The sequence below is a fragment of the Sander vitreus genome, chromosome 17 (genome assembly GCF_031162955.1).
Source record: "Sander vitreus isolate 19-12246 chromosome 17, sanVit1, whole genome shotgun sequence".
NCBI classification, from domain to species: Eukaryota; Metazoa; Chordata; class Actinopteri; order Perciformes; family Percidae; genus Sander; species Sander vitreus.
In genome coordinates, this window is record NC_135871.1 from 9,449,164 (window position 1) to 9,472,870 (window position 23,707).

Sequence of the window (23,707 nt, forward strand, 5' to 3'; positions counted from 1 at the left end):
AAATGTGCTGTTTCTGGTAAAGGTTTCAACTAATCACAGTGAGCCACTGCCTCATTTACTTAGCACCACAGCACTCCTTGGTGTTACATTTGTTGCAATAAGTCCTACATAGTGAGGCAGATTCACACACATCTTCAACCCAGCAGCATAGAAGATAACCACAGTTTCAAGATGGGCAACCAAGATTAGTGTCACCAATTCAGCATGCAACCAAATGTGTCCCCTTCTGTTCCTGAGTAATGGCGTTGATAAATGGCCAGAAAAGCGTTTTTTGCAGAGCATTATGACAGTGAAGTTGACCTGTGGGATATAAAATGTCATCACTTTATCATTTTATCATATTAGACATTTGGCATAATTAGCATAGGAATTTGAGTTATGGCCAAAAATGCGTTTTGTGAGGTCACAGTGACCTTGACCTTTGAACTCCAATATCTAGTTCATCTTTGGGTCCAAGTGGACGTCTGTGGCAAATATGAGAAAATCCTAAGATATTGGATTCACAAGAATGAGATGTACGCATGTACGGACAATCTGAAAACATATTGGCTAATGGAGGCATAAAAATGCTATAATCACACAAAGAGAAGACAACAATGACATGCGGGACACGTGAATGCAGATACCTCTGAGATATGAATGATGGTTCCATTGGCGGGCCTGACAAACACTGGTCTGTTGTCATTGACGTCTATGACTGTAATTATCAGGTCTGCAGTGCCCCACAGGGGAGGACGCCCCTGGTCCGTAGCCACCACTGTCAGGTTGAAACGTTCAGAAGACTGGAGCAGACGTCGAGAACGTACCAGCCCAGTGTTTGGATCCAGGGAGAACGCATCTAAAAAGACAGAAAGATCAGAGTCTAACTATGGATATGAATGCTGAACTATACGCTGCCCCACACATGCCCTTTCAAAGTTTGAGCAACATTCTTACCACTAACTAAATATGTAATAAATGAGAACAACAACAGGGTTGTTTATTGGAGAGCTTAATGTTGAATTCTGTTGTAATAAAGTGGATAATTATACTTTCAAAGACTAGTTCATTCAGAATATTCAGTTAGGTGACCCTACTGAGGCTTATATTAGTATAGTCCTACCTGAATGGGCTCCCAGCATGCTGTAAAGTACCGCTCCATTTTCTCCTTCATCCAGGTCAGTAGCCTTTACTGTGATAACAGATGTTCCACTGGGCTCATTCTCAAACACGCTGGTGTTGAACACTCGCTCCGTAAAGCGTGGGCGATAATCGTTGACATCGAGAACTGTCACCAGGACCTGGACATGCATCGACAGGCAGATGAAGTTTCAAACAGAATATTCCTCACGTATATAAGCTCACGTAGAACCCGACCACTACATCGGCATGTTTCAGCTTATCACATATTGTCCTCCACTAAGAAACAGAAATGCAAAAGATATGTTTGAGGTAATTTAGACAACTTTATTTTTCCTGCTCAGTACATATCTTGGTTGCAATAACCAAATACAACCAAATAACCCAATTTTAGGACTCCTTAAGTTCAAGGTTTGTTTATGTTGTGTGTCACGTTGTGCTATGTTTAAAAATCGTCTGACACTTTTTTTAAACTCTAAAAAAACATGATATATATAAGTATCTGTCGCTAAAGGTCAGTATCGTTGGGCCCTAATGTTTACTTGCATTTTCACATCCTGATTAAGTATTTGCTCAAGTAAATTGAATCAGCAGAATATGATTTTACTTCAGCAACACAATTTACAGATGACAGAAATTTAAACCATGTGGCTCAAGGTTTTCATAGACGTAAAGTGACATGTTCTGTGTGTCATATTCAGGCTTCTCATTTAGTGGATGTGCTACTGTAGATGGTGTTTGGTGTAGATTATTATTGAGATACATATTCAAACCCTCATTCACAAGATTTCCTTGTGTTATCACAGCCTGGTCTCTACCTGGACAGAGTTCTCTCGTCTGTTGTTGGAGCTGCCGCCAGGGTTGTCCCGGGCAACAGCGGTTAAAGTGTAGTGATCCTTTGTCTCTCTGTCCAGAGGAGAAAGAATGTAGATCTCTCCCTGACACGAAGGAGAGGGAATGATTAGGAAGGAAGTACAGGCTGGCTGGGAGTGGTGGTTGAATCAAGACAATTTATTTGAGGCTGTGACATGGAGCATGGAGGTCAAATATGTAGATTGTCTTTATCTTTAGCATGCTTTGTTTAAACTTTCATTTCCAGGCAGGATGATGGTCAATGTCAACACCCAGCTCTGATAGGGAATAGGGCGCAGTTGTGATTGCTAATTGAGCTGTTGTGCAAGTGTACAGGTTCACTCACAGTGGATGGTTTAATGGCAAACTTGCCTTCCCCGTCTACCAGACTGTACTCAATGACGGCAAAGAGGCCAGAGTCAGCGTCTGTAGCCCTGACACGAATTATGGTGGTGCCAAGGTTCACATTCTCAAACACAGGCTCCTACAAACAGATAAAGACACATATCAAACACCTCTTTTTATATAGCACATCCCAAGTAACAGAACTTAAAAATACTAAATTAATATTCCCTTTTTTAGCAGCACCCTTCAATTCTACTTTGGTGGGTGCAATTTGTTTCTTAATATTCTGTTCAGTACCTGATATGAGGGTTGTAGGAAGACCGGGTTGTTGTCATTCACGTCCACTATGCGCAGATAAACTGGCAGCTCAGCCATCCTGGGAGGTGTGCCGTGGTCCTGGGCCCGAATCGTGAAATTCAGCCACTGCACCTGCTCGAAATCCACCGTCTGGTTGGCTACAATCTTACCTGAGACATTTGTAACACAGTGATACAGTTAGGATTCATCTGGCACATACTAATCTTCTAAATTTACATAACAAGCAAGGAATGACATTATAAGTAATACTACTTTGTGAAACTTGTTTTAAATGAAACATACATGTACTTTATATTTACAGTGTTGGTGAATTTGAACATTTGCTCACTACTATTAATGTTTTAGCCTACAGCAGCTTGCTGATGTGTGCTGTTGGTCATACCAGTGGAAGGGTCCTCCAGTCTAACGTATCCCCCTCGGGGCAGGTTGAGCAGCTGGTAGAAGACCTGGCCGTTGGGACCTTTATCCGGGTCCACGGCTGTTACTGATAGCAGTGTTGTGCCTGGCTGGGCTCCTTCTAAAATCTGCTCCGTGAAGTTGGACACTCCAAAGGGCCGGAAGCGAGGGGCATTGTCATTTACATCCAACACGTTTATGGTTAGTCTCGCTGTAGAGGAGAAGGTAATAATGATCAGAGAAAAACAGAGTGAAAGTAACTTACTGAATGTATGAAACTGAAGATAAGTTACATGTTGGAAAATGAACTTACCGTTGGGAACACTAACTGACTTGTCAATAACTTCACTGGCGTTGTCATGGACAGACACAATGATCTCAAATGTAGCTACCAGCTCTCTGTTTAGCATGTTGCGTACAAACACTGCACCTGAAAATCCACGAAAACACACGTGAGTATTTTCCCAAATGTCAGACCCAATGTATTGGCTTTCTATCATCATCAGTCAAAATTAAACTTTGTAGATCAAGAAACTGAATTAGGCTGAGATCCATGTCTCACCAGTGTGTAAATCAATGCCAAAGGACCCCTGCAGGCCGGCAACTGGATTGTTCCCATCATCCTTTGCCTCCACTGAGATGATGTAATACTCAAGTCGGGGATACAGATCAGGGTCCTCGGCGGTCAGCGTGGCCACCACCACACCTGGCGGTGTGGACTCGTTGACGTTTATCATTGTTATAGGCTCTATAAAACGGGGTCGTGAGTCATTTACATCATCCAGGATGACTGTTAGGGTGGCCGTGCCCGACATGGTAGGTGTGCCACGATCAGTTGCCATGACGACAAGGCGGTAGGACCCACGCTCTTCTCGATCAAGGGTGGTGTTGCCCACCAGGACAGCACCAGAGAGCGAGTCAACCACGAAGCGGTCCTGAGCACCGCTCTCCAGCCGATACGTCAGCCAGCCATTAGAGCCAGAATCAGCGTCAGTGGCGGACAGCTGAGTCACCACCACACCTGGAACGAACACACACACACACACACACACACACACACACACACACACACACACACACACACACACACACGTATTCTTGTGACCAGTCATTGCCATTCCCAATGTGTAAACCCTAACATAACAACATAATACATTATATACACAACATTCGCACAGGGATATAAAAGTAAGTGTATATAATCGTAGGAAGCAACTTTAAATTGTTAACCCAATATACTATTGTGTCAGTCACAACTTGAAGCTGGTGAATGTGGATTACATACAAGTCATATTGCTCCTAGCCCCACTCATACACACAGATCCTTGGACTCACCAGTGGGGCTGTTCTCAGGGATGCGAACAGTGAAACTGGATGGGCTGAAGACAGGAGGGTTGTCATTCTGGTCCAGGATGGTAACTGTGAGAGGGACACTGCTGTTTAAACCTCCTATGTCCTCCGCAACCAGGAACAACTCTACCCGAGGCTCCTGGAATGCCTCACGGTCCAACTTTGCCCCCTGACGCACACGAATCACACCTGGAGGGAGATACAGGAACAATTGCATTGCAGTTTTTTACATTTCTCTCTCGTCTACTTGCTGAGGAGTTATAATGTTACCAGAAACAGCATCCACAGTAAAGAGGTCCACCCTGGCTCCCAGCAGGCGGTACTTCACCACAGCATTGGGTCCAATGTCTTTATCCTCAGCCAGAACTGGCCCATTTAACACTGTTACAGTACTGCCTAAAGAAGGGGCAGATATAAATGAGTAAAAATATTATCCATATACAAATCCATTGTAGGTGTAAAGCCGTCTGTCCTTCTATCTCACCTCTAACTTTCAACGTGAAAATTTTTTTCACTGAATATAAGCCATACGTAAACAAAGTCAGGAAGTGGGGGAGACCGTGTTAGACAGTACAGCCCTGTGCTGCAGTTTCAGATCACCCCCACTCAAGGGAAAAGAGAGAGAGAGAGAGAGAGAGAGAGAGAGAGAGAGACAGACAGACACACCAGCTTGAGTGCTACCTGCTGCAGAGTTCTCTGTGATCTCAGCCCTGTAGCTGGTCATGGTGAATATAGGCCTGTTGTCATTCTCATCCAGAATGGTGATCACCAGGAGGTCTGAATCCTGGTGGTGTGGGAGAATGAAGAAACAATAATATGAGGATTATGTGATATAGAGTAAAGCTGAGAATAGAGAGGGAAAGAGTGAGAAGGAGAGAAAAATAAGTTAATCAGCCCTCAAAGAAGTACATTTCTACAAAGAACTGCGCTGTTACAAAGAAATCAGAATAGACAGATTTTGCAGTTGCCACACATCAGCAGGCTGCTCTCAGCGCTGGTTGTTGACTTTTTTTGCAGCTCTGTGTTAGAACAGTTTCTCACCTCTCCCACAGAGGCAACGAGCAGGCAACATTGTTTTTATAGAAAAACCTTGCAACTGCAGTGTGGTGTAACAGTAAATACGTGCATGAGATTCTCATTCTTAGCAATATACAGGACATGTAGGGCTATGCAGCCTAGCAAAAAACTGGTTATCAGCCTTAAATTAATAAAGGTGTCCTATAACTTTTCTGAAATGAACTTCTAGTGCAGAAAATCCTAAACGAGTGTTACATTAGCATTATTATAGAAGTACATTGAGTACTGTGCATTGCTTAACTTAAAGCAATGTCATGTGGGGCGTGTGCAGCTCATTCACATTATGGTAAAAGCTTTTGGGAAATAAGGTCTTTGAATCCAAATTGTTACATTTTATTGCCCATTTGTGGCTGCAATTGAGCACCTAATTCCTCAAAAGCTGCCTTGAAAAGATACAAAGGTTTTACATTAGTGGCAGTGATTTTTTAATGATTATTTCAGTACTTTCTCTGTGAAACTGCCAATGTAGAAACGTGTGAACGCTTGCAGTATATGTGCACAGGAATGGGAATTACCCTGCGAGCGATGCGGGGGTTCTCGGGGTTGTCTTTGACAGTGATGGTGAGTCTGTACTCAGCCACTCGCTCTCTGTCCAAGGGTCTGTTCACCTTCACCACACCTGTCTGACAGACACAGAGAGGAAGAGGGAAGCCATGAGTGTGTTTAGACATTCATTCTTGATATGACAGTATGTTTTATTACATATTCCCCATGTGCTACTACAGTATTGGCGTTTTTCCATTACATGGTACCTGATCGACTCGCCCCGACTCTACTCGCCTTTTTTTGGTTTTCCATTATGAAAAAACGTACCTGGTACTAGCTACCAGATATTTTTTAGTATCACCTCCGTTGAGGTTCCAAGCGAGCTGAGGCGATACCAAAAGGTGATGGGAAAACCTGCAGACTACCGATTGGTCAGACAGAATCGTCAATAATCACTGCGTCATCATAGAGCTCAACAGTGGGTTCCAGAAGTAAAAATACAATGCAATTTCTCCATTGACAAATTGGAGTATAAGCCATAAAATGGTAACCGTCGATGGTAGACTTAAAACCAGCATGCCGACATGACTCAGCGATTGTATATGCTCATATATACACCAAAAATCATGGGGCACTACCCTTGTTTTGAGATAAATGTCTTTTATTCGCGATGTCTTGGATAAGTACTTCATTACCCACAATCCTGAACAATCCCACAATCCCACAGTGATGACTCTGATTGGTGGAACTGATGCTGGTGAGGAGGGGGGGTGTCAGTACCCGATCTCTGCTGCCTGCACGATCCGTCACGAGGATTTACGACACTGCACGAATCACGATCTGTGTGTCACGCTTCTGACGTTAGCCTCTGCCGGGAAGCTAACGTTAGTTTAGCTAACAGCTAATTCAGCTAACAGCTAGCTGACAGCTTGATTCAGTCTAAAATAACGTTAACTCAAACTTAACACTGGGTAAAGCCGTCTACAGATGACGTAACAGCCGTTATATATGTTAACGGTTATTTTCAGGTTTCTTTTGAGGGTCTTTTAAAGTTATTACATGCTGTCTCAGCTAGCGGTTAGCCAAATTAGCTGTTAGCTAAACTAACGTTAGCTTCCTTTGTTCAGTGGTGCGTGGTGGTTTATGGGTTGAGTAGTTCCTTTGCTCTGAGATGACGATAGGTACACAGTCTTGTACCTTTGACTTTTTGGGGATTTTCTGTTAGTTTTTTTTTACTCAAAATGATACGTTGTATGCTTATGAGTCACGTACCACCTGTTTAGCCTAAGGCATGGTCTAAAACTCTTTATATACGGATTTTCCCAGACGTCAATGGGAGAAATTAATGGGAAATTTACTTCCGGAACCCAAGGTCTCTCAGAGGAGGGGCGGGACTGTTGAGTTCTATTGCTAGCGACAGACGGGGGTGTCCTAAACAAACTTGTCAATAGTTTAGCCAGCAGTGTTTTTTTTTGCTGCCTCCAGCTTCTTTTGAAACAAAATGTGTCTTCTGGCTGTGGCAACAGCCACATGCCGAGAATCAAAAACAACACACCTTCGACCTTCTGTGTGTCACGTTAGTTCACGGCAGTTTCCTGCGGCGCCGCTATGACGACCAGCCACGCTCGCCTCATGTATGAGGCGGTACTAAATCTGCAATGGAAAATGGAAGACGGGGCACTGGGGCCGAGTCGAGCCGAGCTGGTACTAGCAGTGAGTAAGCTCCATAAACGTCTCTTCACTTTCCCTTCTCTGAAGGACATGCAATATTTGTATACTCTGTAATACATTTATGCTGTAAATCTGCAAATGTGTATGCGGCCAACATCTGCTCATCTGTAATTATATCTGTAGCAAGGCTGTACAAGTGGTAAGTGCAGACTGTAGATGAAAGGGAGCTGGAACATCTGTCCCAAGTCAAGTTAAACTGACAGCCTAATGCGTGATCAAATCTGGGAGCTGCTAGTCACAAGACTCACACTTCTTCCCCTATGCTTCCCTTTTTTTCACCACCTGCTCCACCTTTACCACATCAGCAAGTCAGATTCCTCCATTTTCTACTTAAAGAGTAACTTAACAGCATGATGACAATCAGTGTTTTGCTGCCCCAGTTTCAAGCCTATTTTACCCCTGAACACCCAGCATCACTGTCGTGGTGTGCTCTGCTGAACGTGTAACCACACCTAACAGTAATGTCACCAGGTCCTGGAGTACACCTGTACTTCACTGAAGCATGGTGAAAAGTTAAACCACTGAAGGACACCAAAGACAAGATTTTCAGGGGGTGTAAAGTCACTCTTTAAACCACCCCAACCCTTTATCTCACTGTGTCATTGATGTAGAAGGCTCCATCCTGGTTGCCAGCGGTGATGTTATACGTGAGCAGCGCGTTCCGTCCGCTGTCTGCATCTTGCGCTTGGACTTGAGCCACAGTGGTGTGTACGGTGGCGCCTTCACTCACACTGGTGTTGGAAGGCAGGTTCAGGAGGACTGGGTCATTGTCGTTGATGTCTTGTACACTGACCCCCACCACCACCTGAAGAAAACACGCCAAGACAACAATAAAACTTCAAAGTTATGCCTCCTAACAATAACTTGTATTTAGATTGCCTGTAGGTCAAATATACATTGCATTTGTGCCACACAGATCCTGATTGTTCAAGAGGATATGGTGAGAGTGTGTGCCTGCTTGCGTGTGTGTGTGTTTGTGTTCTAAACCCCACCGAGCTGTTGCGAGACGGGGTTCCCAGGTCTCGGGCTGTGACAGTGATGTTATAGAAGGCTGTTGTCTCTCTGTCCAGCTCTACATCCTTCCTTACCCGAAGCTCGCCCTCCACCGGAGAAACCATGAACTCATCTGACAGAAAGACAGAGGCTCAGAGACACATTGTAAGGATTTAATAATACTATATCACTCTCTCCACAGAACAATCCAGTACTAACTCTGGGGGTCTCCACCGGTGATGCTGTACTCCACTTTGCCGTTTAGGCCAGAGTCTTCATCACTGGCTCTGAGAGTCCAGACTCGAGGTCCTGGCTGGCCCTCAGCCACCTCGTAGGGTCCCTCATAGGCTCTTGGGAAAGTGGGTGTCACATCGTTCACATCTAGGACATTTACCAGCACCTAAAGAAGGAGGGAGAGGGAGATTTTAACACATCCGGTATGAGAGAGAAATAGGCTGATCACCAAAAACTATCCTAGTTCACAGTAACGTTGTTTTCCACATGCAGCTTTGACATGTATGGCTACCTTACCGCTATATCATCAACACATTTCTGAAGGTAAAATAAAGGTTTCCACACTTAAATTGTACATTAAATTCCAACTTTGAGATCCGGATGCAAATCTTCATTTCCACAAATACTCATCACAGGGTTTTACTCTGCATGAGAAGTAGTGGCAATGTGAAGGATTTAGAAAGGACAACCGAACTGATGTGCACATATAAGGATGGATTTTGCCTGGCCAACAGTCCAAAGGTCAACATTTATTATATTAAATAGAGAAAAACAAAATCCCCACACTGGAGGAGCTGGAACCAGCAAATACTTGGAGTTTTTGCTCTGCAGATACAGACACCACCACACTTCTAGTGTGTCATAAGTGATGATTGAGAGGGATTACTTTTTTATGAGCCTATACATTGTTTTTATTTTTAAAATGCTGCTTAAAAAAAGTGTGTCTCATTTGCATAATTACCGATGTGCTAGATGTCAAGCGAAGAGCAGGATTTGGACACTGGTCCGTAGCTGTGACAACCAGTACGTAGTGCCCGTTGCTGATCTCGTAGTCCAGCTCCTTTACGGCTGTAATCCTCCCCTAAATGCACACATATCCACATTATACACAGAAGATTAATGTATGGTTGTTTTGCAGCTGCTTGTAACACTACAGTGTAGCAGTTATGTCTTACCGTGACGCTGTTTATATTAAAGGTCTGGATCAGGTTTCCTTTCACGATAGCATATCGCAAGGTGCCGTTCAGACCTTCATCTGGGTCGATGGCCTTTACCGTGGCGATGGTGGCACCCACTGTGTCTGGTCCCTCGCTCAAAACTGTGACGTACTCCTCCTCAGGAAACTCTGGGGCATTATCGTTCTCATCCACAATGTTAACATTGATGGTGGTTGTGGTCTGCGTGAGAAACAGAGGGACAAACGTTCACAGCTGCATCTACTATTTATGGCTAATTGTATGAAACTCTGCTGACAATATGTGCTTCTTTTCCAGCATATGGTGTCAGCTGGACCTGCAAGTGAGTATGAATTTGATCTCGTAGTCCATTTATTATTATAATGTAATGAAAGATCCTACAGTGATTTTTCATCATATTAAAAAAAGCAAAGATCAAGCACAAAAGGCCAAACCTACAACACCCACATCAAGATAGTCTGGTAACGATGACCGTTTATTTTATAATATTCACTAAACAACAATATCTTGTATCTGTTACAGCAGTAATTTATCAAAACACCTGCTTTTCTTCACCTCATGCGACAGCCACTCCTTTATACAGAGAGGAAACATATAGGTATTTTACAGGTATTGCTGTTTTCAATTATGATTTCATATGTGGCATGCGATATTAGAGTTCATTTAACATGGGAGAATGTAAAAAGACAATAAGAGCTTGTTTTGCTACAGACAAAAGGAGCAAATATCTTATGAGAACCAAAAGGGAATCTTAAGAGTAAGTAAGGCAGAGAGAAGATGCTGCAAGGTAGCCAACAGTTCTGCTTCCCTGATGCTATGATACAAAAGCAAAAGTATTATTGTGTGGAAAGGTGGCGTGTTGAGTCAATTCCTGCTCCACCAGTCGGACCTCCTAGATTCCCTCCCTGTTCCCCTCCCAGTTCATCTAAAAAGATGGACCAACTGACGTGCACCCTCAGGCTGTGGCAGTTAAAGAGGCCGTTGGAATTTCACAATGTTGTGATTCCTGCATGAGCTGTAAGCAGTGTTTGTGTGTTTATTTGTGTGATAGAGAGTGAAAGATGGCAAAAAATCAAAACTAAAGACTTAAACATGCATACAGGCGATCCAAACACCACAGCAACGGGGCAGCCCCCTCACTCTGACATCTCTCTACTAGTACATGTATAGGTCCTGGGCATGTGTGTGTATTTCAGGCCTGAGTGTAATGTGTGTAATAACTAACAACAGAGTGAAAACAAAATGATGTCCCCTTGCGGGATCAATAAAGTATGTCTTAATCTTAATATAAAATGCTATATTCATTTTTATAGTAATAAATTGTAACCATATTAAATAGGCTATACTATCAAAGCCAATCATTAAAGTGCACTGATTTTGCAAATGAAGATCAGTTTACTAGTCTTGGTGAGTTCTACTCAGCCTGTAAAACCACTTTTATAAAGTCTCTTGTGGCTCTGGAGGAGCTTTGTGAAGTCGGAGAAAATACCCCTTGTGATGTCAGCAAGGTTATCTCAGCTTGTGTTTACTTTTTTTTTTTTTTTTTTTAATCATTAAAGGAAAGCTTTTGTTTTAAACTGGGTGCACGGTGCAATATATGGGCATTTACCAGATGGGGGTCGAATGAAAGACATTATCGAGTTGTATTATTGGAAATGTAGGATGGAGTGCGATCCATAAAGGGAAGTCAGAATATCTCTTGCTTGCTTAAGCAATGTTGACCATTTTATCTCTCTCTCTCTCTCCTTGTACCCCATATTTATGGAAGTACAATACTAGTCTGCTGGAGTTCCCTTTTAACATTTTGTTTTGTTGCTTTTATGTATGTACTAATTTTAGTGATTGATACTTCCTCACTGCTATACTCAAAGGGGTGGGGCACAGAGAGAGAGAGAGAGAGAGAGAGAGAGAGAGAGAGAGAGAGAGAGAGAGAGAGAGAGAGAGAGAGAGAGAGAGAGAGAGAGAGAGAGAGAGAGAGAGAGAGAGAGAGAGAGAGAGAGAGAGAGAGAGAGAGAGAGAGAGAGAGAGAGAGAGAGAGACTGACAGCAGGGGGAGGAGCGCGCTGTGAGCCTCCGTGTATCACGTTGCTTTTGCGCTGCAAAGTTCAGATGGCTTAAGTAAAGTTAGAGACAAAGTGACAAGGGACTGCCAACCACCTCTCTGAGTTCTGGTGTAAAGTTGATAGAGCTCGCTTAGCTAGTTTAACAGAGAACAAGTTTAACAGAGGCTTTTAGAGTTAGTGGCTTATAGTCTGAGTCAAACACTATTGTGCTACTCAACATCCAGACAACCATGGAGAGGAAATTACCCTGTCGGAGATCTCTCTGGGGAAACAAGTCCATATTTTGGTTTTGCTCGGTTTTGTTTTACATAGGCCTAGCTGAAGGTAAGCACAAAAACCCACTCTGACACCCACCATGACATCCAGAGCTGTTTAACTGGCTCGTCCAACTGTCCCACTGGCGTGTGTGAACTTGTTGACAATTTTGAGTGACAAGCCAATTGACTGAATTCACTACAGAACAATAGTTTTTCTTTTCAGCACGCAACGAACAGTCAATTGACACGCAAAAACAAAGATAGGTGAAGTAGTGTAGTACGTCTTGTAGTAAGTTTGGACGGATAAAGTAGAAATATAACGTGACGTGTAGCTATGGCGTAGCCTACAGAAGACCGCTATTAGGTTTATGACATGCATAATGTAATCAGTCTATTTTACAGCCTACAACTTACGAAAGTCTATGATATTTCGGTAAATGTGCTAACAGAGACTTCAGTAGTCCTACTCTGCGATTTGAACCTGTTTTTTCTTTCGTTTTTTTTCCATGCTTTTCAGAAACAACTGCACACTATGTCCGTTATTTTAAACGCATGTTGTCTCTGTATCAAGTTTTGGAGTGAACACTGTTTGAAGCATTTCTCCGTTTGCGGCTGTTGTTGTGAGACAGAACATCTGGTGTGAAGCTCTTTTAAAGCCCCACCATGGGATGTAGTGAAGTGTAAATCCACTAAATACGCTCCCTTTATAACGTCGCCACAAATTGGGACAGTGACCGCTGGCATTTTTAGACTGACGAGTCTTAAAATGGACAGAAATGTACACAACTTGGCAGACATAGGCCTACATTAAATGAAACTTTTACTGAGCTGTGTATGCGCCTAGCTGTGCAGGATGAGTTTGTTGACCTATATACATCCAGAAATATATATATTTTTTATTGCAATCAAATAGGCTACAGTGAATTTTTTTTATCAAGGACTTTGGCATTGCTTGAAGTTTAGGCAAGTGACGCAGGACGAGACGGCTGAAGCAGCTGTTGCCTCCGGGGCGCAGGGTGCTTCACCTCAAACGCCACGGAAACCTTGCAGAGGTTATCAGTTTTCGGCTTTAGGATTTGGTCCATTTAGATAAGCTCACGCGATAAATCCCTCAAAGGCAACAAGTCATGTTTACTCAACTTTTGGGCTGACCCATCCTGGACAAAAAATCTTTATATATTATTCAGAACATCTTTACATTTCAGATGTTAGATATACATTAAAATAAACTCATCTAAAGTATAGGCTATTTTGTAGCCCAGCTTTTAAAGTAGCCTATGTTGCAGGCATATAAAACCCAGAGGATCCAATAAAAGACCTAAGAAGGCCGAAATCTAACTTGAACGCAGAGCCCTGTTTTGTCTTCTTTGTTTGGAAGTTTCCTTCCTCTAAAAGCCCATGATGAAAACAGCTGTTTGTGCCACTGCCACAAACCATGACTTAAGATAAACAGAGCAATAATCAGTGCCTCTTTTCCTCTCAGTCGAGATTAACATTTAGCCTCCTCCCTATGGAGGACAATGGCACATTCAAAAATGGTCAATAAACTCCACAGGATGTGGCTGCTCACTCTCTCTGTCTCGACTACTTTCTCCTGTTGTGACAGAGCTTGTGTCGCGCGCATTGAGCCCCTTGTCCTAAATGAATAAATCACTATGAGGGTGTAGTGATAAAAAAAAAAAAAAAAAGGTTTCCTGTGTCAATCTCATCGACAAGAACAGGTCTGGCCAGGGATACAGTCAGTGAGGGAGTGTGTATTGATGTGCAGCAGTTGTGTGGGCATACTGCATGTGCATGAGTAATAAGAGTAATACAAAGATAATGGTGGAAGGGGAGCTCCCTGATATTTCTGGGTACCCTTTTAAATGTCTGACAAACATTTGTAGTTGAAATATTGATGCCTGATGTTTGATATGCAGCAAGTATGACAAGTAAAAAATCCCCAAACACCAGTGGCCTTCACACTTCTAGTAAGGATGTTTCTCCCACACCAGTGACACTCGGAACAGCCCAAGGATACAACATTGATCCCCACTGATACAGCCTTGACTCTTCTTCTAGTCACAGCAACGAAACATCAACCTAATGTGCTTTGGTCGCTAAAGATATTTAACTCTAATAGAAAGAGTATAACAATATAACCACAGTATGAAAAGCCTGGAAGGACCCAAACAGAGAAAGTACAGGCAAACTAGTACTAGATAATTAAGTCACTTTAAAATTATGTAATAATTGCACTTTTCTGTTTCGAAAGTACAAAAAGACCCATTTACACTTTTACATTTCAGCTGCATTGTTGCTACAGTTATATGATGAAATTATGTCGTAATCATTACACAACCATTTAGTTACGTGGCTAAATGTATGAAGTACATTTAGAGGAAAAGGACGGTTGAGACTGTGACTGACTGTGCCCATTATTTAAATAGCACTTAAGTTTATTGCAAATTGGCTCACAACATAGGACACAGAAAATGAATGTAATCTAACGTCATGGATCCCTGAACACGGTGACCTGCATCACTGACCCTTAACCATTTCCTTTTATGACTAGGTAGAACCTGAAGTGCCACATTTTAACACTTACTGTTGCTGAAAAGATCATTAATGCATCTGGTTGTTATGCTAGCTTCAACTGAAACCCTGTGTGTCTCTGTGTGTGTGTGTGCGTGTTTGTGTGTTAATCTGGGATCTTCCTGCTGGTTTCATTAACACCCTGTAATGGGCTGGATAATCATTACCATTGCAGTAGGTGTTAAAAAATGGTGAAGTTTGCGGTGTGTATGTGTGGAGGGGGGTGGCAGCACTTGTACAAACACACGTAGAGAACTCATGCAAGTGAAAGAATACCAGATTTACCAGTAGGGTATGTTCAGTAGTCTGTGTTGCATTAGCACCTATTCAAGAAGAAGAATAAAATGTACCCTTGCAGAAAAGCAGTTCAAATGGTTAAATTGGTAATTCTAGCAGATATGAAGACATGTTTAATTCATTCACACAGGCTATGCTGCTTGTCTGAATGTAAGCTGTCAGAGGCAACATGTACTAAACAGGTGGCATTCGGGCTTAAAACAAAGGAGGGCCTGTTTCTGAGCCCTGAGGGACTATCAGGATCCTGAGAACAGAGATCAGAGAAGGAAACTTAGATCCATAATGGAGCCAAAACACAGATGTCTGGTGTATACAAGTGAAAGAAGTCCTGTCTGTTCCAGACATGGGCAAAACCTGCTGTCAGTTTTTTACCTGGTTGCAACAACCACATCAAGACAGCTCAGATATTGGGCGGCTGGGTAGCTCACCTGGTAGATTGCGCGTCCATATATAGAGGTTTAATCCTCAACGTGGCTGACGCGGGTTCAACTCCGACCTGCAGCCCTTTGCTGCATGTTATTCTCCCTCTCACTCCCCTTTCATGTCTTCAGATGTCCTATAGAAATAAAGGCCTGAAAAAATGCCCTAAAAATAATCCTAAAAAAAAAATAAAAAAAAAATAAGACAGCTCACTGACACTGTGGTAACACCAGCTAACTGGTACCTATTCTGCTACAAATATATTAATTGCCTCAAACTATTTTAGGAAGGTCTGGTCTTGTCAGTAAGACATACCTGAAGTATATTTGATGGGTATAATAGCTATTCCTAGCTGGCAACCCCAGTAATAAAAAAAACATGTACTGTAAGTCTAACACAAGTTAGACTTAAATGTATATTAAACACATTTTATAACAAAAACTCTCACTCCTTTGCCAGAAATCTCCACTAGAGAAACCAGGGAAGAGTTGTCAGAAAGTGCAGGGAGGAAGGCAGGGCAGGCAGGGCGGGTGTGAAACAGGAGGAGAAGGGCTTCCCCTCCTATTGGTCCCACCATCACGCAGGCCGGAACAGCCGTGGGGGCAACAATTTCACTTTAATCACCCTCCCCGGTCTTCCTATTGCTTTACCTAGCACACAATGGCTATTGCGGAGTTCAGTGGCGCACACACAGGAACATGGCACTCTGTCACTCTGTGACACATACATAGGATGCACACATGGCATGCACAGCTAATCAAATGGCACAGGTGGTCACGTGGGCAGCTACTGTATTTCATATCCAACAGAGTATAAACCAACTACTTCAAGCTGGTACTGACACTTACACTAAAACAATTTCTGTCCTTCCTCATTTATGTTCTGGCTGACCAAAAAGGGTCTTGCATGTTGCATCTGCTGCCCCCTCAGGAAAAACGTGGCAGTGCATAAAAACAGTCAATAGTGAGTTCATGGTTGAATCAACAAAGCTGCTGCTCCATTGCTCTCTATGGGTTTAAACTTCAAGCATGTGCAGTCCAATCTGTGATGTAAGAGCATGTGTTTTGCCTTTGACAGCAGATGGAAAACACCTGCAGTGACATCATTACTGATTGGGGGGGAGGAGGAGGAGGAGGAGGAGGAGGAGGAGTGGGAGCTGTGTTTGTGTGCAAGGAAGGAAGTCCACTCCTCAAATCCTGGCACACACCAGTCACCCATCAAACACAAGCACACAGATTTGACAGCAAAATCTGTGATCCATAGTGCAACTGCAATGATACACACTTCCATGCATGCATGCTTCTCTTTCACTAAAGTTCACCCCCACACATACTTGTAATTCACTCAATTGCAGCCTTCCTGTCTTCTTTGCAGCACTTAGCATTCTTGGATGCTCTCAACCACAATCTGTTTCAGACAAAGGGTATAGTGATCTATTTCAGCACACAAAGCTAGAGAGTTGTGCTGTGGTTTTACTTGTTGCATATATAGGGGTCATTCATTATGTGTGTTGATGCTGCACTGTGGCTGTGTAGTGTTGGGGTATTGTGTAGATTATGATGTGTCTGCATTGTTTTTGGTTGGAGAGTGACTTCAGACTGCTTATCCTGAGGATATGTTTGTTTTGTTGTATTACTGCAATGAAATAATCATTCAGAGCACACATTAAAGGGTTTGTCTATTGGTGCGTTTTGCTGCACTGAAAATGTCAGAACAGGATGTGGTTTAAGGCAACAGCTTATGCAATATGTAAAGAAACATCCCACAGCTCTTTTTGGTTTCCTGAATGTACATAAAAGTTATGTGTGGAGAATCTGTCACTGTACAGTTTTCTGAGAATGAAAGGGTCTATATCACTGCAGTGCCTGGATAATGATACCACACAGCAATAGTGTAGAACAAAACAGATTTCTACACTTTCCCGAGTTTCATGTCACATGAGATCCTGTATATATTGGCTACTATCTCTCTCTGTAACTGTGAGAGGAACATGCAATTTAACTCCCACAGGAGGTTAGTATATTTACATTAGCCAGCAGACTATGCACCATCTTTAACCACAGTACGTATATACAGAACAGGAAACAAACTGTGCTGACCCAAAATGCACAAAAAACAGGACTGAGGGACGGAAAATTGTCTGACTTTGGCTTTAAATCCATGTTGAGATTGGTAGTTTCTATCAATTGTTTTTGCACTGTGGTTATTATGACTGGTGGTACCAGGAGGGAACTTTCTCCCACTCAACTTAAGCTACCAAATCACTGAATAGAAATGTGATTTACCAAGCAGTTTCCTGTTTGAGTATACAGTATGAGGCTATCTTACGATATCAGGGCTATAGCTTTACACAACTTGAATCTCCTATATCCAAGCAAATGAAAAAAAGCTGGAATTTCCCAAAGGAGCATCATGATGTACCTGCAGCATACATGTATCTATATTACTATTGAACTATTGATGTTGGTTTTTATGTTTTCTGCTCAACTTTTCTTTGTTCTGGGTTATATGTTTCATGCGGTTTCTGAATATGAATCATCCAGATTTTCTACCTTGTAAAAACATTGCTGCCACTGCTATCGAAGTAAACATGTAACTTGTAATATTTGTTTACATACTTCTTTCCTCTGGTTTTTCTTTGTTATCTTATATATTTAGGGTATTTGTGTTCCTTGGGTTTAGCTTCTCAGGCACTTCCTGTAATTTCCACTGTATACAAATCCCACCTCCTTCACTAGAATGGGCAGGCTTTAACTCTAAACACAGCCATAACCCAAAACGGTCTCATCTCTAACCTAAAGCCTTTGACTGGTAAGGTAGTTTGTGGTGGTATGCAGCCAGGAAGGACGGACTGTCTTAAAGGTCTAATTTAGGGAACTAGAATTGATAAAAACGGTTAAATACCTACATTCTTCCATTATTGTCTTTTGTCTCTAGGTAAAGGCCAGATGTCCCACGCCCACTCCACACTGAGTGTTTCACCCCCCCACCTGTACTACACCTGTCCAGAGGGTGCAACTGTCAAACTGGTGTGTAACCGGAGAGGTGCCCCCTTGTACAATGACGTCTTGAAGTATAGCTGGCTTTTCACACCCCACAGTGATCAGCACTGTCTGGGACATACTGGACCACGCCATACTACGATGGGCCATGGCAACCACAGCTTGCCGCCAGGGTTGCATTTCGGATTTGCAGAGCACAACTTCTGGATGGTTCTGCAGAATGTGACACACTCTGACCAGGGTCGCTACTGCTGTATGGCCCTAGACATCCAGCCGGGACATAAACACGGCTCCATTGTGCAGAAACCCCACAGCCATGTTATTCTCCAAGTTACACCACGTAAGACATCAAATGTATGGGTGTGAATGTGTAGTAAGTTAGTATATGGTAAACTGGCAGGCAAAGTTAACTTAGATCAATCATAGTGTCTTTTGCAAGTTAGTTTCCAAGATTCTATGCAATGTGCCACTATGAGTGCTCAGTTGTGTGTTACAACTTTATGCATAAATGTAATATGTTGAAGTTGCAATTAACAGGCAGAAACCCAAACCGGTGCTACACTGTGACATGTGTACTGTGTGTGAGAAACATTTGTTCTCTCTTTCCAGGGAGAAATGGATCTCCAAACTGCACTATCTGGGATCCCACGCCACCTGGAGGTATGCCACCTTATTCAAGCCTTCATAGCAAATGAACGACTGGCCAGTTATTCCGTTTATTTAACTCCCAGTCTCTCTGTTGCTTCCACAGGCTCCGTGCCAGTGGCCTTGGCCATCGCAGCCTGCATTTTGGCTCTGCTTTCTCTGCCTCTTATTCTGGTGCTTGTGTACAAACAGAGGCAGAATGCCCAGTCAAGCAGACGTACGTATTATTGATATGCACAAACACGCACACACACATTCATTTCCATGTCCCATGCTATGGGTCAAATATAAATGTCTCACACTGGGTTCCCCACAGTGTTTTGTCTGACACACATGTCCTGCCTGTGAGGTGGATTAACTGTATTTCACACAGTAGGAAGCACGTTCACACCCTGTCTGTAGTGTTCCCCCTCTGTTTCAGTTCATTCACAATGACCCATTTCCTGTTTCCTCCCAGGTGCACAAGAGCTGGTGAGGATGGACAGGTACGTTTTCCCACAGTCTGTCAGGCAGCTGGTTTTACAGGCCAGCGTTAAAACACAGCTGCTCTTTAGAATAATAATACTGTGCACATGGATAGTTCACTATGTAGTGGCCACACAATAATTCTTACACAAGATTAGACTAAAACTTGTAACAACACTGCAGATAAATCTTATGAACTTTTGTTAACAACAAAAAGATTTAAAACATCACTGAATCATTACTAGATTTATTTAGAAACCTAAGGACTTCTGCCTAGGCCATTGGCAGTCTATGACTTTAGAGGGAAATCTATTTCCCTATCGATTACTTTACGACACAAAGGGAAGACATTTTTATGGCACACAACAGGGAGACTGCACCGTAATTTATTCATGTGTACACAACCTACTGCCAACCATTTTGGTTGCATTAAAATATTAAATCCCTGATTACTGCTAGAAGAGAAAAGCAACACACATCAAGCTTCTAAATGTCTTGAGCAACAGATGAGTATTGAAACAGTTTCTTGAGTCATATCACAAATGTCTTACTCATCTGTATGCTTCCTTTCTTGTGTGTACATGCATGTTTTCAGTGAGTCTCTTGGCCATGAGAACCCTGTGTTTCTTGGAGGATCACCGCAGATTAAGACCCGAACCGTTTCTCAGATCATGACCAGGCAGTCCTCAGAGACAGGACGCCACCTGTTGTCTGAGCCAGGAACCCCCCTTTCTCCTCCTGCACATGGGGATGTATTCTTCCCATCAGAAGGTACAGTAGGACACGCACACACCAGCATCTCAAACTACAGGCCAACACAGAGAAATTGATACAGGGACTTACAGTAGGATAGGAAACTTTAGCCATCTGATTAAAGATGCTTGTTAAATAAGATGGAAAACATTAAATTACTCAGCAGCAACTGGGACATAACATGATGTAACCCATTCTCCATTGTGTTCAGCTTTTGCCCTATAGACTGGCTCAAACCTCTCTCTGATCAGCACCCCTAACACAAAGAAAGCTGAGTATGAGTGATTCTCACTTTCAGTGGAGTTCATTTACATGGCTAAGTGGGTATATTTCAATTTAGAAGGGTGTGCACTATATCCATGACTGATTTGCTACATTCTTAATGCATACACCTGACTCCCTTCACATTCTCATTTGATACTCAAATGATGTACAAAGGTACTTGAGTAGTGGCACGTAACTGTTTTGCACAAGGACAAATTCTGGAAATACCTATTTCAAAATGTACAGCCAGTTTGGTAAAAAGGCTCTGATGCAATCAAAGAGCAACCATGGCTTTGCGTGCTTCTGCTGAAATATGCTGCGTGTGGCGGAATGATGCTCACATTCTTGCGCAAAATTGCATGCTCATAAACAGCTCAGAATTCTTCTCTTGCCTCCCTCGCAAGTCATTCTCCACCCATCAGCACTCTCATTTAACACTAATGGCGCTTTCAGCCGTTCTCTTCTGACTTGACTTGAAATAATACTGAAACATTAGTTACGGTGAAGGGGTTCAATCCTGAGTGTTTTTCTACCGATTCTCCAGGGCACCTGTGCAGACATTCCAGGCATACTGAGGTGGATTGCCCTGTTTCCTGGCAGCACGGTCTATGATGGTACAGGAGAAAGGACAGACCCAGACTTGACTGAAAACCCACCCTAAACCATAAATATTACATATTATGTTAGTCCTATGACCTTAAACAGTTTAGTGTGCAAACATGGACAAGTCTCAAAAACCCTTATTGGATCTCGTCCATTGACAATATACTGCACAGAAGGTAAAACTGGGCTGCCCACACTTATTGAGTCCTAATTGAGACGCTGCCGTTTTGCCCAAATAGAATACTGCTAATGAGTAATGTCACTAGTGGAAAAACCTGCTTACAACAAGTGACAGCTGTAATCTGAGAGGCAACTAAGCATATTACATCTATGTTTCTTTTCAAGAAAGTGCCACAAATATTGATAACTCCATCAGAACCCCAGAAAACCCCCTGATATCTTTTACATTTTGTCACATTGGGTTTCCCTGCCAGAGCTAACTTTCTTCAGTGGTCTCCAAAAGTTATGCAGAATAAACAGCCTTGTTTTCTGTCTGAAGTTTCATGTTACATAGATGAAAGCCACACAGCTTCCTTGTTCATCTTTTTTGGCCCGCTGACCTTCAGCTAAGCGGAATTTAACTAGCAGCAGTTCCCTCTTTTTTTTTAACATGTCGCAACTCACACATAGATGCCACTTTGTTCCGCTTAATAGGTTTCCAGCAAAACATCTTATTCTGAGAAATCTGTCAGTCTCTCGGTGTGCTTGTACTATTATAAGGAGTAGGAGGTTTGGAAAAAAGAGATCATGAAAGCGTGTAAGATCTGTCCGCATTTTGGGCAGGAAGTGCAATTTTGAAGATCTCAACCCCCTCATTTCTAAATTTCCACGTCAGCACACAGACATGAAATGTGCATGTGGTTGATACATGACGATCACCTGCTACCTTTTCTGTGCTCTGACTGGCCCACACTGTTCTCTATTCCAGACACCATCCTCGAGTGTCCAGACTTCCTGCAGGTTTAAAGTGGGTTGGGACTTCATTCATCGCTCTAACTGCTGACCTGGAAACAGTCCTGCAACTCTCTTCCTCTTCTTTCTGCCTCCAGAGCGATGTTGCCCTTATCAGCTGTCTCACAATAACCTCTGCTGGGATTGTCGTCTGTACATTGTCTGGACTGCAGGAGGCAACGGACGGCGTTTTTTATTCAAAAACTATTTCCACCTGCAACAACAGCTGGAGGCCAATGGCAAACTTTTGATTGTGCACACATGTGTTGTGGCGGGGGCTGGGATTATGTGTGATGTTCCATCTACACGCTGCTGATAATGACTCGTGGACCAACAGGTGCCGGCTGTTAAAGAGAAAAATCCAGTGTTGAGGGTGGGGGTCCCGCCATATGCAGGGGTGGCATGTTAAGAGTGATCAGCCCTCGAGTTCTGTGGACTCACACCTACTGTAACTTGTTTGGTGCAGTTCAGATGAATTATGGTGGACTTCTTCGCTTGGTTTGGTTCAGTTAAGCCGGTGTGTAATTCAAACCCTTTTGCGGACCAAAGAACTGCGCTCTAACTCTGGTGCGGCTCGTTTGTGGTGTGAACTCAAAGCATACCAACCTCAGGATTATAGAAAGTGTGTTCGATAGAAAATGTATGACAAGGAGTTTAAACTTGGTAGCATGGTATGCCCGTCAGCACAGGGATATTGCGTCATACATCAGATGGTGAAAAAAGGGTTTAAACAGAAGTGTGTATTGCTTGCGTCCTACGTAGCAACAAAATGTTACAGTGATAAATATTTTAAAATTTCTTTGAACCGAACCACAGGTGTGAAAGCGACCGAAGGCTCTCTCTCATCCCTCTCATTGTAATAAAGTGCTCAAATAGCATTATACCACAAGAGGCTCAATCGCCAGAGAAGTCTCAATATTCTTGTACAAGTTGAGAGTAATTTGTTTTTATGGCATTACTCGGCTTCTTTTCTCTTACTGCTTTGCTACCTCAATTACTGTCAGCCCTGCTGCTCTAAATACTCTCCTTCCTTCCTGTTCTGAGAAACGCAGCACTAGTGGCCTATGTTAAAATATTTGAAAGTATTTAGAAGAAAAAAAAACTGTTGGTTATTTTTGACAAGTTGTTCATGAATGTCATTCATGCTCATGTGCAGTTAAATAATTAAAGGTGCTCTAAGCGATGTTGGGTGACGTCACTTCTTGTTGACGTTCAAAGTATTTTCAAACAAAACGGAGGCTAGCTCGCCCCTCCCTCCTCCTCATCCCGTCCCCCTCCCCCTCCCTTCCGCGCACTAACCCCCCCTACCCTCACTCCCAAATCCTTCTTGTCGGTTATTGGCGGGAACACTGTTTGTTATGTTTGGTGGTGCAGGTTGGCGCAGTTTGTTTTTGTTGCCGTTTGTGGAGCCTGGACTGTCTACAGAGACCACGTTTTTTTTTACAGTGTGTTCAGGGGACCGGCAGCTCGCGGACAGTGAGGAGATGTTTGTTGTATGTGACAAAAAATGTTGTAGCCTAAAAAACGCGTGACATC

At 42.9% G+C, this 23,707-nt stretch overlaps 2 protein-coding genes across 3 annotated transcripts in view; one reads left to right on the forward strand and one right to left on the reverse strand.

Annotated features, from left to right (window-relative positions):
* cdh23 (cadherin-related 23) overlaps nt 1–23,707 on the reverse strand; it is a 176,752-nt gene that overhangs the window by 8,336 nt on the left and 144,709 nt on the right. The window contains exons 37-53 of the mRNA XM_078272533.1: nt 9,858–10,079; nt 9,644–9,763; nt 8,887–9,067; nt 8,667–8,800; nt 8,270–8,479; nt 5,973–6,080; nt 5,062–5,164; nt 4,651–4,776; nt 4,366–4,569; nt 3,593–4,051; nt 3,344–3,460; nt 3,017–3,241; nt 2,614–2,783; nt 2,318–2,455; nt 1,938–2,057; nt 1,103–1,280; nt 627–838 (exon numbers count right to left, since the gene is read on the reverse strand). Of these exons, the coding sequence (XP_078128659.1) occupies nt 627–838; nt 1,103–1,280; nt 1,938–2,057; nt 2,318–2,455; nt 2,614–2,783; nt 3,017–3,241; nt 3,344–3,460; nt 3,593–4,051; nt 4,366–4,569; nt 4,651–4,776; nt 5,062–5,164; nt 5,973–6,080; nt 8,270–8,479; nt 8,667–8,800; nt 8,887–9,067; nt 9,644–9,763; nt 9,858–10,079 (3,027 nt within the window). The remainder of the gene's footprint in view (nt 1–626; nt 839–1,102; nt 1,281–1,937; nt 2,058–2,317; nt 2,456–2,613; nt 2,784–3,016; nt 3,242–3,343; nt 3,461–3,592; nt 4,052–4,365; nt 4,570–4,650; nt 4,777–5,061; nt 5,165–5,972; nt 6,081–8,269; nt 8,480–8,666; nt 8,801–8,886; nt 9,068–9,643; nt 9,764–9,857; nt 10,080–23,707) is intronic.
* On the forward strand, nt 11,923–22,604 carry vsir (V-set immunoregulatory receptor). 2 transcript variants are annotated; one of them, XM_078272593.1, is made up of 7 exons: nt 11,923–12,264; nt 18,426–18,830; nt 19,100–19,150; nt 19,242–19,352; nt 19,593–19,620; nt 20,196–20,371; nt 20,565–22,142. In XM_078272593.1, the coding sequence occupies exons 1-7, from the start codon at nt 12,171–12,173 to the stop codon at nt 20,576–20,578; spliced, it is 879 nt and encodes a 292-aa protein (XP_078128719.1). In that variant the 5' UTR covers nt 11,923–12,170; the 3' UTR covers nt 20,579–22,142. The 2 variants fall into 2 exon arrangements, with proteins under 2 accessions (XP_078128719.1, XP_078128718.1); XM_078272592.1 differs by lacking the exon at nt 20,565–22,142 and adding an exon at nt 22,149–22,604 and having other exon boundaries at nt 11,926–12,264.

Coding starts and splice junctions, on each gene's coding strand:
- vsir (XM_078272592.1), top strand. CDS start 12,171: ATGGAGAGGAAATTACCCTGTCGGAGATCTCTCTGGGGAAACAAGTCC. Junction 18,831..19,099: donor TATTCTCCAAGTTACACCAC/GTAAGACATCAA, acceptor CTCTCTTTCCAG/GGAGAAATGGATCTCCAAAC. Junction 19,353..19,592: donor GAATGCCCAGTCAAGCAGAC/GTACGTATTATT, acceptor GTTTCCTCCCAG/GTGCACAAGAGCTGGTGAGG.